General features: G+C 41.9%; 1 protein-coding gene across 1 annotated transcript in view; it reads left to right on the top strand.

Moving 5' to 3' along the window:
• The window catches only part of BRINP1 (BMP/retinoic acid inducible neural specific 1), a 181557-nt gene that overhangs the window by 123445 nt on the left and 43124 nt on the right, over window positions 1–14988 (top strand). Inside the window, exons 4-5 of the mRNA XM_060013319.1 lie at window positions 1693–1862; window positions 5176–5281. Coding sequence (XP_059869302.1) covers window positions 1693–1862; window positions 5176–5281 — 276 coding nt within the window. The remainder of the gene's footprint in view (window positions 1–1692; window positions 1863–5175; window positions 5282–14988) is intronic.

Below are 14988 nucleotides of genomic sequence, written 5' to 3' on the forward strand. Positions count from 1 at the left end.
GGAGTGATGGGAGCGGTGGGGAGTGGTGGGGAGCGGTGGGAGTGGTGGGGAGTGATGGAGCGGTGGGGAGCGATGGGGAGTGATGGGAGCAGTGGGGAGTGATGGGAGAGGTGGGGAGTGATGGGAGCAGTGGGGAGCGGTGGGGAACGGTGGGGAGCGGTGGGGAGTGGTGGGGAGTGATGGGAGCGGTGGGGAGTGATGGGAGTGGTGGGGAGGGGTGGGGAGTGATGGGAGTGGTGGGGAGGGATGGGGAGTGATGGGAGCGGTGGGGAGCGATGGGAGCAGTGGGGAGCGGTGGGAGCGGTGGGGAGCGGTGGGGAGTGATGGGAGCGGTGGGGAGCGATGAAGAGCTCGTGGCCACTCACCTCCTGCTGTGCGGCCTGGTTCCTAACAGGCCGCAGACCGGGGTTGGCGACCCCTGGTATAAAGAGTGCAGGTAACTTGTTCCCATAGCTAGTTCAAGTCCAGGCAGTCTAGTTCTAGAGACTGCCTTCTACTACTACTCCAAATGATTTTTGATTGCTACAACGAACAGACAATGATATAAGGACTTTACGTGTGTTAATTAATTTATTCTTCTTAATTATTCTATGCAGTAGGTGCTATTCTTCTCCTGATTTTGTTCATGAATAAACTGAGAATCAGAGAGGTTAAGAAATGTCCCCAAGTTCACAGTTAGTTGAGAGTGAAACCAGCGGTACAATGATCAGATCTATTTAGGTGGCATATCTGGAGCTTCCTTTATGAAGTTCTGGTGAAACATCTTGTTGTCCAAAATAAAATGCACCATTAGTTAGTACTGTTAGTAATCTATGCATGTATTTCTAAGGAAAACTTCATGGTAAATTATATAAGATTTTCTATTTCTCTCTCTCTCTCTCTCTCTCTCTCTGTCTGTTTCTTCCACCCTATGCCTAACTTTCATGTCATCTCCTCTCTCCCCAAGATGTAACTTAAGAAATATTTATTGAATGAATGAAAAAAATTGATGGATTAACTATTTACTATCTACTATATGCCAAGCACTGGGCTTTGTACAAGGGGTACAGCAGTGGCTAATATAGACAGTGTCTGACTTCACAGGGCTGACAGTTTAGTTTTTCCTATCTATCTGTCTGTATCTGTGTTTGAACTATGTCTTATCTCTCTATCTCTCTCCCTCTCTCCCTGTCTATATCTCTATTTATCTATCCATCCATTCGTACGTCCATCTGTCTGGGAAGGGGTAGCAGCAGGAGAAAGAGAGAAAGGAAAGAACAAGGGAAGAAGAGAGGGGAGAAATGAGAGGAGGAATAGGTGGAATTGGATGATGAGGAGGAAACAGAGGAGAAGAAAGGAATGGGAAGGGACCATCTATGGCGAATCCATCATTTTACAGAAAAGCCTGAGCCTTGAAGACAGGAAATGAGTTGTGTTACGAGATGATGCTGGTGAGAACCATGAAGTGGATTAGTAAGAGCTGGACTTGACGACTAAGAGGCTTTCCATGATCTTCGTCCTGATGGAGCTTGGCGCTTACAGACACCTCTGGACTGTCTTGCTTTCATTGTGCTCTTGATTTTCAGAGGCAGAAGGAAATTTGGGCAAAATGAATGAGAGGTCTGAAGCTATTTTCGGCATCCAAGCCATGAAGGCTTTCTACGCATCCCAAAGCTCAACGGGCTGCCTGAGCTTCTTTCCTTTTCTGTGCAGGGGAGGAGGCCTTGACCATGTACATGGACAAAAGTCGCCTGGACAGGAAGTCAGGGAATGCCACTCAAAGTGTTGAAGCTCTGCACCAGCTGGCATCATCCTACTTTGTGGACCGTGATGGTACCATGAGGAGGCTCCATGAGATCCAGATATCAACTGGAGCAATCAAGGTACGGCTTGCGGGTGGCTTCGGGTGGCAGGCTCTCAGACAACAGCACTGCACAAACGTAGTCTGCGAGTCAACGGGCAGATGACATCCCTGGCTTCTTACCCAGGGAGCTAACAGTGCCCCCCTCCAGCCACTCTGCCTGAGGTGCCTGAGGTTGTCAAGTGCCCCATAATACCCCGAGCATTGTCATTAAGGCGACCACATGTACTGATTTCCTGGGGCAACCCTGGCTGTAATCATGGCAGAATTAAACATAGTACTTTCTTTCACTCTTTTTTTTTTTTAAACAGCTTTATTGGAGTATAATTGCTTTACAATGGTGTGTTAGTTGCTGCTGTATAACAAAGTGAATCAGCTATACATATACACATATCCCCATATCCCCTCCCTCTTGCGTCTCCCTCCCACCCTCCCTATCCCACCCCTCTAGGTGGTCACAAAGCACCGAGCTGATCTCCCTGTGCGATGCGGCTGCTTCCCACTAGCTATCTGTTTTACATTTGGTAGTGTATATATGCCCATGCCACTCTCTCCCTTTGTCCCAGCTTACTCTCCTTCACTCTTAAAGCTCTGTGTGGATGATTTCCAGACTCCCTTTCTAGGTGAAGGAACAGGCTACAGTGGGTAAATCATTTTCGAAAGGTCACAGAGCTCTCAAGAGTCAGATTATGCCTAGGTCAGTAATTGGTCAACACCTGTGTTTTTCATCCTCCCTCCCCATTTTACAGATGGGAACACTCAGGTCCAAGGGTTAAAGACTTCTGCTCAGGGTTACACACCTAGCCAGTGCATTAACAGGGACTAGAACTCTACTCTCTAGACCAGGGATCCACGAGGATTTTTTGTAAAGGGTCAATAGTAAATATTTTAAGATTTGCAGGTCATATGATCGGTATTACTACAACTCAGCTGTGCTGCTGTAGCACAAAATTAGCCATACAATCAGTGTGTAAAAAATGGGCATGGCTGTGTTCCAATAAAACTTTATAAATCAGGCAGTCTGTCATGTGCCGACCCATGCTCATCTACCCCAGCGCTGTCCAATAGACCCTTCCAAGATAATGGAGAGACTGTATCTGTGCTGGCCAAGACAGGAGCCACTAGTCATATGGGGTTATGGAGCATGTGACATGTGGCTACTTAGACACTAAATTTGTAAGGTGTTTTTTTTTTTTAAATTTATTTAAGTTTAAATAGCCACATTGGTAAGAACAGCTGTGGAGACTTTCAGTTCAATGCCTTAGAGCATAGGTACTTAAAAAAATTCCACTTTAAATGCAGTAAATTCAAGGATTACCTTTATAAAGAGAATAAAGGAGGACATTTTTGATTAAAAAGGATTAGTTCTTTGGAGGGTTTCAATGAAGATTTTTTTGCATCTCAAAGTTTCTTAAACCAGATTATACCTGCATTTTACCTCATTATTCAGTCTATTTTCTCTTCCTGAGCATCTTCCTTCTGAATAAAATGCAGACCTAGTCTTATATCAAGACTTTAAAAGGTATCTCTAGGGAAAACGTGTGTGTGTGTGAAGGGGTGAGGGGTTGCCGGGGAGTGTTGGTGGATGTCAGGCAGATGAGTCAGAAACTGACCAAGGGAAGAGAAAAAATGTGGGAGGGGAGAGACTTGCTGAAGAGGGAGGGAGGAAGGGGAGAAATAAATCAGATCAACAAAGAGCCAGTTTATCCGAGAAGAATCGCCTATATTGGGGGGATTATGGTGTTAGGGAGCTCAGCACAGAGAGATGGAACTTGATGAAGCCATCGGAGTCTGAGTGAAGCAAAGGCCTGGTTTTCATTATCACCAAATGGTTCCCTCCCCGCAGGATGGGATGCGGAATTGAGATATTGAAGCTCTGTCGGAAGGTAATCCTCTTTTGTGCATCCCGGAAGTGCAGTGTGCCTCCTCACGAGGAATTTCTTAGAGAAATTGCACACAGGCCACTCAAGGAGCCATTCTTGGAATAGCACCATCCTCGACACTCAATCTGGCACTTGGGTTTTTCTAGCCATTTCTTGACGCTACCTCAAGACCCAGCTGGCTAGAATTGGTCTCGCTGCCAGCTTTGTCTAAGATGAGCAGCTGACCCAGGTGGGGAAGTTTTGCCCGTGGTTTCTCTTCCCGAGCATCTTTAGCAAGACGGATTGGTAGTTTTGAATCTCATTGAACAGTAACGAGGTCATTATTCTGTACACAAAAAAGAATACATTATTTTTTAAAAGCAAAGCCTAATAACCTTCCATTTTTGTACTGTTTCCTAAGTGCTAGATACTTCAAAAATACGGTCCCTTTACCGTTAGGGTGGGTAACAGTATTACTGACATTGTGTAGATGCAGAAATTGAGGCTTAGAAAGAGGAGTTAGTGATCCAAGGCTCTGCTGCTGGACGGGGCAGAGCTGGCATTGGGAGATCTGTGTGACTATATCCCAAGTCATCATTCCTGACAACAGTCAGCGCTATGTCCTTACAGCTGGATGCAAACCTCAAAACAAGCCTACAAGTGATTGTGTTAAATAATGGAAAGTGAAGGCTAAAGACATGAAGAAACCACTTTACATACTAAACCATTCATATTTCAAGGTTATCTTTTAGAATAGCTGTTTCCCTCTTGTCCACCACCTCAATTATTCTAAGACAGTGTTTGAGAAACACACCACCAGGGGATTGGGGTGATCATTCTGCAGTGGAGCTGACTGTGCTGTTTGCTATTTTTTTTTTGGAAAATGGGAATAATTTTATTGTTCTTGCCTAATGATAACGCATATGTACTCATCGATAATGCACGTTACAATTTATAGAGACTCTTGGTAATAAGATGTCAGTTACTGAACATATGCCATGTGTCAGGCGCTTACACCCATCAGGTTTAGTCTCACCACCTTCCTGGAAGGATTTACTAGCTTCAGATTGCGGGAGCTTACAGAAGTGACTGCCTGAGGGCACACGGCAAATAAAGGGTACAGCCAGGATCTAACACTGACTCTCCTAACTCCAAAGCCCATGCATTTGAAATACACTCTAGTGTTTCCACTTATTTTTAGTTCATATAATACTTGAAATGGCTTTGTGCAGTGAGAACCAAGGATAGAACGTGGGCGTCCTGGCTCCAGTCTGCTAGATTGCCCTGCTCTCCCGTTGTCTGCTTGGCAACAGTCAGGCATGGTCCTTGACACAGGCAAGGGGCTCAAGAAGTGGCCGCTGGCTCAGGTCAGGCTTTCTCTGCTGCCTGAGCTCTGCTGGGGGCTGACTATGCAGGATCTGTCCCAGACAAGGGCATCTGTCTCACATCTGTCGCCCTTGATGTCCACTCCAGGTCACAGAGACACGCACTGGGCCTCTGGGCTGTAACAGCTATGACAATCTGGACTCTGTGAGTTCCGTCCTTCTGCAAAGCACGGAGAGCAAACTGCACCTTCAAGGTAGGATGTCAGTGGAAATGATGGGAACAGAGAGGGGGAGGGGAGAGCAGCCTGGGGGAGGAGGGATGAGGGGGTATCAGGAGGCATGATGTGGAGGGAGAATGAAAACTAAGATGAAAGGCAGAGAAACCAACCAAAAATAAAAATATGCAAATTAAGACAGTTGTGATATGATGTCTTTTTAAAAATTTTAACATATATAGGACATTGAATTCATGGTTATTAATTAGTTTTCAGATATAAAGTATGGAAATGTGAGCTTTATCTGATTATTTTGATGAAAATGTCTAAACAGTGTTATTTATAGATGTTCCAGATCTAATATATATTAAAGTTTCATATCATAGCCTCTGAATTTCCTACATTATTGTGTTTGATTCTCAATATATTTTGGCAGATATTATTTGAATTCCAAGAACTATAGGGCATTTTATAGAATTTTTGGTTCTATGTCAACTTCTTTCTCATGTTAATCATTAGTGGTCTTCAGTATATTCATACACCCATACGTATTTGTGTATGTGTGTGTGTGCTTTTAGCAGAGTTTACAAATGAGAACATTCAGTGCTGGCTGGAATATAGAAAGACGGATCCTCTTAGGCATGGCTAGTGAAATTGCAACAATTCTAAGGATTAATTTGTTGAAATACATACATATTTGTATTTGTTTATTATCTATTATATGTCAGGTACATGTTATGTGCTCCATATATACTCAAGACCTTGAAGAAAATACACTCTTTAAAATAGTCATTTTATCCTGATTAATTCATCATAAAGAGGAGGGGAGATTGTAGGGGGAAAATGATAAAACTTTAAGTATAGATAGTGCTGTTTTAAAAAGGATAATTTATAATAGCAAAGAAAAAAACAATGTAAAGATTTCAGTTTTCCACATGAGGAGACTAAATGAATTGTGTAGCATCCATACAACATAATATTAGGCAGGTGCTGAAATGTTGTTTATAAAGAATTTTCAGGATACGTGAAAATGATTTACTGTAATGTTAATTAAAAAGTGGATGGTTTCTGACTGAATGTATGGCATGATCTTCATGTAAAAGGATAAGGAAAAATAACATTGCAAGGAATTATGCGAGATGTTAAAAGAGGTTACTTCTGGATGATTAGGTTAGAGATGATTTATTTTAGTCTTCCAATTCCTTTTCTAACTTTTCTACAATGATCGTGTATTAACTTTATAGTCATAAAAACTGTCATATGCTTTAACTTTGAGCGAACTAAGAATGTGACCTTTTAGAAAGGTATCTGATAAAGGTGATTCTGAATGTCAGTGGGAGGAAATTTGGGTTGAGATTGGCAGGTCGAGCTAAACAGAGCCTAATGTGACTTTTATATTCTGGTTCCTTGGCAACTCTTTGATTCATGCTCCTGTTATAGAAGATGGTTGGAAAGTGGTACAGAGCAAGCTTGGTAGTGTCACTTGGGAGCAATGAATGAAAATCCATCAGGAAAATTCAGGCCAAGAGAGTGGTCTAGCATTAAAACAAAAGCCAACAAAACAAAACCTCAAGTACATGAAGAATAATCCTGCACCCCTTTAGTAGACAGAAGAGTAGACAGATGAGTTTGGTAATGCCTGATAAGAAATGAATAAGGAAGACAGACCTACCTTGGGTGCACCAGGATTTTCAATATTAGCTCCTGTGATGCCTACAGTGAGCTTGTGGGATGAGAGCAGGGTTTGAATCCAGGAAGTACGGCTCCGGTCTGTCTGGTCACCCTGCTGTGCACGTAGGAGGTAAGTTATAATCAGAGTAAATTAGTTGGGATTAACAGGATCTCACTAGGAATTTATTAAGATCTTAGGGCCATTTAGAAGCTGATTTACAGTGAAGCTAAGGAAGCTTAAGATCCAGGGCTCCCTCACCTTCTAAGTCCCTAAATTTTCTCATTCTGCATATTCATGTTCACATGTAATTTTGAATTCCGTTTCTCAATAAGCACCTGTAGCCTAAGCCTCAGTCCTAAAACCCAGATCTGCCATTGGTTACATTATTAGCAGCATGTTATTCACACAAAAGAAGGAGATGACAGCTTTGTTCTGTTCTAGATTGGTCAGAGCACACCTGGTGGATTGGGTCCAAGTGTGGGCAGCACATTTCAAGAGGGACATCAAGAAACTGAAGGAGAGTGTCTTATAATACATAACTGATGAAGGTGGACTTAGAGCAGAAGGATGTGTCTGTGGATACCTGAAGGGCTGTCTTGCAGAAAAGTTAGTCAAATTCGATAATATGGATAAAATGGGGCAAACCTGATCTACATGTGGGAAACTACAAGGATCCCAGGTTTAAACTAGATCTCAGTTTAAACTCAGTATAAAATAGATCTTCTAATGCACATTCATGTCCAAACCTGGAATGTCCTGCTGAAGCATATAGTGACTCTCTTGTTATTAGGTTTATACGTTGGTGACGTTTGGTAGGGATGTTATAGAAACTATTTAATCATCATTCCACCGTGTTGGTGATTGAATCAATACTGATGCTTAGGAAGATGCTGAATCACAAACCTTTATCGAGACTGACTATGTGCCAAATTCAGTGCTAGATCCTGGGCCTATGAGCACAAATCAGTTCAACTCAATTCAGCAAATATTTTTCAAGAACTCATGTTGTCATTGGGCTAGGCACAGAAAACAGTGGTGAACAAGACAGACATACTTTTTGCCCCAAGGAAATATACACTCTATCAAAAAACATGGGTTTAGACGAATAATAATGTGCAATGAGTTTGGATGGAAAAAAATCGTGACGGTTCTTTGATACCCAGTAGTATGGAGATTTCACCTACTAGAGAATCAGGGAAGTTTTCTTGATAAAAAGATGCACAGAATGAGACCTGAAGAGTGGAGAAGGGGGCAGGGACATAGCTATGGAGCAGAGTCCTCGTGAATGGCATTCAAGGAAATTGAAAAGATCTTAAGAGATTAAAGCAGAGATATCAATGGTGAGAAAGGCAAAATAATATGTCATATCCTAGAAGGCCTCTGTAGCACATTAATGAGTTGAATATTAATTTGAGAGTAATGGGAACCATAAAAGGGTTTTAAAAAACAAAGTAGCAGGAAGAGATTATTAATGTTTTGGAAGATCACTCTGGCTACTGTGTGGTCAATTAATTAGAGAGGAGTAGTTTGGAGGTTGGTGACCGGTTAGTTAAGGGCTACTGCAGTATTGAAGATGAGATGTCACAGACTGAAACCATGGAAGCAACAGTTGGGATGGAGAGAAATAGACCAATTTTGGAGTTACTTAGGAGGTGTCACTACCAGGATTCAGTGAAAAGACCATGAAAGATTTAGGTATTTGAGTGAATGAAGAGTGGGAATAAGAGAGCCGACAGACAGGAAAATACATATGATTCAAGGTAGTGTGTAATATAGTAGAGCTAGTAAAAGTAATGCGTACTATTACAGAGATGTGGAAAAGGAGGTAATCCATTCTGTCTGTCTAGGTAGAGGAATCATAGAAAGGAGGAAAAAATATTCTCCTGGTGGAAGGTAAAACAAAAGAACTTCTTAAATATAAGACAGAAGAATATCTCATGACTTTTGGATAGGCTGATACTTATTCAATAGCATCCGTAAAGCACCAAGTAAAAGAAAAAGGTTGATAAATTGGACTACTTTAAAATTAAGAATTCCTGTTTATCAGAAGATGCTATTCATGGAATGAAAATGCAGGTTACAGAGTGGAAGGCAATATTGGTGATAAATGTATCTGACAAAGAACTCATGTGTAAAATATGTAAATAACCTCTAAAACCAATAAGAGAAAGGCAGGCAATCCGGAAAGACAAGAAAATGGGTAAAAGGCATGAACAGGCACTTCGCAAACAAGAATATCAAAATGGCTAATAAATATTTGAAACGGTGATTAACTTTACTAGTCCTCAGAAAATGTAAATTAAAACAGTGTCATAACACACCGATCAGTCTGGCTCAACTGAAGAATCTGACAGTATCAAGGAGTGACAATGTTGAACACTGGGAACTTACATGCATTGCTCCTGGGAGAATAAATTAGTACAGTCACTTTGGAAAACTCTTTTTGGCAGCTTCTACTGAAAACTCAATGTGTCCTCACCCTATGACCTAACAATTACAACTCCTAGGAATATGCCCAACAGAAATGTGACCTTTGTTCACCAAAAACCATGAATGTTCATAGGAGTTTTGTTCAAAATAGTCCCCCAAAGGGAAATAGCCCCAAATGCCCATCAACAGAAAAATGGGTAAATAACTTGTCATACATTCACATGATGGGCTACAATACAGACATGAGAAAGAATCAACTACCCTTTCATGCAAAAATATGGAAGAATCTCATGAATGCAACATTAAGTAACAGAAGCCAGACACGAAAGTGGAAATGCTGTATGATTCCATTCTTACACAGCTCAGAAACAGTAAAACAAATACATTGCTTTAGAATTCCAAAGAGCATTAACCTTTGTGGAGGAGGAATGGGGAAGTGACTGAAGAGAGATGAGAGAGGTTTCTGGAAGTCTTAGTAATGTTCTTTTTTTGTGTGTGTGGTACGTGGGCCTCTCACTGTCGTGGCCTCTCCCGTTGCGAAGCACAGGCTCCGGACGCGCAGGCCCAGTGGCCATGGCTCACGGGCCCAGCCACTCCGCGGCATGTGGGATCTTCCCGGACCGGGGCACGAACCCGCATCCCCTGCATGAGCAGGCGGACTCTCAACCACTGCGCCACCAGGGAAACCCAATGTTCTGTTTCTTGATCACAGTAGCCACACATGGACGTGTTTACTTTGTGAAAATTCATGCAGCTGCACACACATGATTTATATGTGTACATTTCTGTGTATACAATATGCAGCTATTAAAAATTTATTTAATAATGTGCTCTATCTTGACATCCTCTGCAAAGAGAAGACATGAATAAAACAGAGACAAATGATCAGGAGGTGATCCAGCCCAGCTAGAAGGGAAACTGCATGGACTGAGGGGTGGAGGAACCAGAAATAATAGATACTATTTATAAAACACTTCCTTGAGTGCCAGGGACTGTGTTAATTTATTTTTATTATATTTACATTTATGTATTTGTTTTTATTTTAACTCTTATTTATTTGTTTTGTATAACTGGATTTATTACATTTTTAATCTTCATAGCATTCCTATAAGGAAGGCATAAATAACATCCCCATTTTGTAGGTGAGAAAACTGAGGCTGAGAGAGGTTTCTTAATAAGTGATTGAGCCAGAATTTTAACCTGACCTGACTTCAGAGTTTCTCCTTCTCAAAACGGGTTGCTCTGTATTCCTCTGTTCCCCTCCTAAAGCCTCTGAATGAGGCTGGCGTGAGATTCTGCAGAGGCTTATTTGGGTAGATTGAGGATGATACGAATGACAGCCTAATGACATTCACTTTGTGGTGTTTCATAAAAGGTTCACAAAACAGGGCAAAGATGGAGGGAAATAGGAAACAGAAAGAGGAAGATTGGAGAAGGAGACTCAAAATGAGGAAGAAAGGATTGTGGAAATGAGCAGAGGCTATTAGTAGTCAAAGCAGCCACCACCGAACTAAACTAGTTGTAATAATGCTAGTGGCATAATGATAACTTCTTATTTTTATCCTCCTTTCTCCAAGAAGCCCACTGAGTGTTCTACCGACGTTGTCATGTAATTTAATCTAGTATCCATCTGGTGAGATGGATGTAGACAGAGCAGACCTCTGCCTTTGTAGCTCACTGAAGTGGAAACAGATGCAGGGAAAGTCTTTTGCTGAAATCTAGGGATAATCCAGAAATGTATTCATTCACACATTCACTTATTCATTTAGCAATATTTATCGAACATCACCTATATGTCAGACATTGTTTTAAGAGCGGGATGTAGAGACGTGAATAAGCTAAGTCTCAGTCATTTTGGAGTTTATATTTAGTGTGTGGGTGTTGGGGGAGCAGAAAGAAAGAAACAAGTAAAGAAAGAAATATATTTTCTTTACAATCAGAGAGATAGTGTGGGAATAGGTCATCTAGAAATTTGTAGACCATGGAACAGACTTCAGATTTTACTCTGAATGAAATGAGAAGCCACTGGAAATTCAGGCAGTGGAGTAACTGGAGCTCACTTACATTTTACGTGAATTACTATGACTGTTATGTAGAAAAGAACTGTAGAGGGCAAGACCACATACACAGAAACCAGCTTGGAGGCTATAGTGTTTATCAAGGTGAGAGAAAATGGCGGCCTGGACCATGACAGTGGCAATGAGGGTTGTAAGAAGTGATTGGATTGTGGATATATTTTTAAGTAGTGCTGACATTAGTTGGCAATGGACTGAGAAAATGCTTGTGAGAAAAAGAGAGAAGCCGAGGATGTTCCCAAAGTTTTGCCTGAGTGACAGCAATGATGGCATTGCCTTACTGCTGTGGTGAATACTGTGGGAGGGATCCGTTCAGGGATATGAGGAATTGGGTTCGAACCTAATTGGGTTTGAACCTAGGTTTGAGAAGTCTCTTATATATATGGTTGTCAATGATGAGTGGACATTTGGAAAGTCAGGGGAGAGAACAGAGATATAAATTAGTATAGCGATGATATTTAATGATATGAGATTGGACAAGATTACCTTGGGAGAGAGTGTAGATAGAGAAAAGAAGGAATCCAGTTATTGAGCCATGGGGAATTTAATATCGAAGAGTTGGGGTAAAGGCATACTAATGAGGAACAAGGAAAGGAATCTAAGAAGTGGCCAGGGGTGCGGGTGGCAGTGTCGTGGGATGAGAGCCAAGAGAGTGTGGTATCCTGGAAACCAAGGGAAGAATGTTTTCCAAAGCAGAGGTCGTTGTCAACTGTGTCAAATGCCACTTATAGGATGAGTAAGATGAAGATGAGAACAGAGTAGTGGGCTTAGCAACATGGAGGTCATGGGTGACCCTAACAATGATGCTTCAATGGAATTATGGGAGTGGAAGCCTGAGTAGAGTGAGTTCAAGAGAAAATAAGAAGAGAGGAAGTGAAGGTAGGGGTTTAGCAAACTCTACGGAGGAATCTCGCAGTGAATGGCACAATAGCAGAAGGTGACGTGGAGTGCATGAGTTTTTCTTCTCTTTTAATATAGAAGCAACACAGAAGGTGACGTGGAGTGCGTGAGTTTTTCTTCTCTTTTAATATAGAAGCAACAAAACTTTTATATGCTGATGGGAGTTATTCTTCAGAGAGGGAAACATTGATTCTATGAGTAAGAGGGATTATTTTAGGGTCATAGTTGAGCAGGGAAGAGTGAATAGGATCTTGTATATGACTGGAATTATTTGCCTTAGATAAGAGCTCCTGCAAGTTCATACAGAGTGAAGGGAAGGAGAACCTATAGACCCATAGACCCATAGGTGGGGTGGGTGCAATTCACAGTTGTGGTAATGGGACCATTTTCTTAAACTTTGCTTCTGATCACTTTTCATAGATGTGTTACAAGATTTTTCAGATTGTAATATCTCTGAAATTAGAATGTTTCTTATAACTGATGGTATGTCATAGTTTAATTGGCAGGTTATTTATTTTCTTAGTGTATGCAAAAGAATGATACGTTTTACAAAAAATGGCTTCTTAGATTCAATGACACGTAGTGTTTTCCTCAGTGAAAAAGGAGTGAAGTCACTAACCCACTCTCAGTTTCCAAAAGAGAAAAATGGACAAGAGTACAGTCAAGATCTTGAAAAGATGGGATGCTAGGCAGTGAGGGGATATGGGGTGCAAGACTCCAGGCATCATCTACACTCTGCACCTCCAGAGAGGCCACCCAAGACTCTGCTGTGTTTTGAGAGCCTCCTCCTAATATTCACGTTCAAATAGCCCATTTCACTCGTTGATCTTAAATTATTTCTCCTCCTCTTTCTCCTTCTTCTTTCGTCCCTCCTTCTTCCTCCTCCTCCTTACCCCTTCATTACTTTCCTTGTGTCTCTTCTTGAAACCTCAGCTTCTTCCAGACCAGTCTCTATCTCCTATCACTCATGAACTCAGAATCTTTTCACGCCCTAAGTGACTTCCCCTCTCTCTTTTATTGAGTTCAGTCCGTCTTTCCATACCCAGCACTAATATCCATCCCCTTATTAGAAGTCCTTCTTTCTTTACCCCTGTCATGGCTCACCTCCTCCCATCATCATTTCTCTCTTCCCTGGAGTGACTGTCAAACCAGCCTTCTTGATTCTGATCACTTCTGCTGATCATCCCCATCGAAGCAGCCAGTGTGCTCTTCTTAAAATCAAATCAAATACTGTCACTTCCCTGCTTAAAACCCTTCATAGTCTCTGATATGGGTATAAGGAATAGACCTGGGCACCAGGCTATTCATAATCAAACTCTTGCCAATTTTCTTGGCTTTGTCGTATTCCGTCATCCAATACGTACTATATCCTTACTCCAGGCCTGTGGAATTTCTTACATTTTACTACAGTCATCTTTTTTTGTTTTTTATTGCTTCAAACTTTTGTACATCATCTCTCTAGTTCCTGGACTTTCACCTCTCCCAGGAAAACTTCTCTTAATGCTTCTGCCCTGGTTGTTAGACACCCTGCCCACCTTCTTCCCTAGGATTTGTCATGCAATAGTATAATCATCCTATTATTAATCTGACTCCCCAGTTGGAGTATAAATTCCTCACTGGTAAGAGCCATCTCTATCTCCAGCATGATGTATAGAAGCTGGCGCATAAAGGATGATCAGAAGATATTTGTTAAATGAATTTATAAGTGAATGGATAAATAATTAAATGAATGAATCGCCCAGCCCATAGTGAGCTCCTTTCTCTGAACTCTTACGATTCTCATTCTCCAACATGCTGGATACAGTTCAACCTAAGGACAATGTCCTGAGGGCTTACTCTATACCAGGAGCCTTCTTGCATGGATAGCATTCTTCAAAGTGCATGTGCCTTTTCTGTTGCGTTGGATGTGTCCATATTTCAGGCAAGAGTCATGACCCTTTACTCCTGCAAATGCCACCTCTTCTGAGAAGCCTCTTTAAGACCTCTTGTACAGCATTTTTAAAAACTTCATCTTGCAACATGTTCTTTTGCATTTGGGTTTTACCTCTTCTATTAGATTTGATGATTGGCCTTGTTAAGGACGGGATTCTGCCAACTTTGTGTTTCATCGTATTCAACAGAATGCTGTGGACATTGGGACTCAATATGTATTTGCTGAATTGAAATTTTGCATAGGATTGGTGTTACAGGGACAGGAGAAAGGGGAGAACTAGAAGGATGGGGGAAGGAGAGAAAGAGGAAGGGGAGAGGGAGAGGAAGGGAGGGAGGGGATAGAGGAGGAAATAGAGGAAAGGCAGAGGGAGGATGAGGAAGAGAAGTAGCATCAATAATCCCTTTCCTCCGTAGGCATTATAAATGGAGTGAAGATAGTGATTTTTTTTTTTTTTTTTTTTTTTTTTTTTGCGGTAAGCGGGCCTGTCACTGCGGGGGCCTCTCCCGTTGCGGAGCACAGGCTTCGGACGCGCAGGCTCAGCGGCCATGGCTCACGGGCCCAGCCGCTCCGTGGCATGTGGGATCTTCCCGGACCGGGGCACGAACCCGTGTCCCCTGCATCGGCAGGTGGACTCTCAACCACTGCGCCACCAGGGAAGCCCGAAGATAATGATTTTTAAAATCATCTTGCAACAAGTAATAGAGAGAGGGGAACAGAGTATTTGAACTGTTTAAAA

Source organism: Delphinus delphis, chromosome 6 (assembly GCF_949987515.2).
Source record: "Delphinus delphis chromosome 6, mDelDel1.2, whole genome shotgun sequence".
NCBI classification, from domain to species: domain Eukaryota; kingdom Metazoa; phylum Chordata; class Mammalia; order Artiodactyla; family Delphinidae; genus Delphinus; species Delphinus delphis.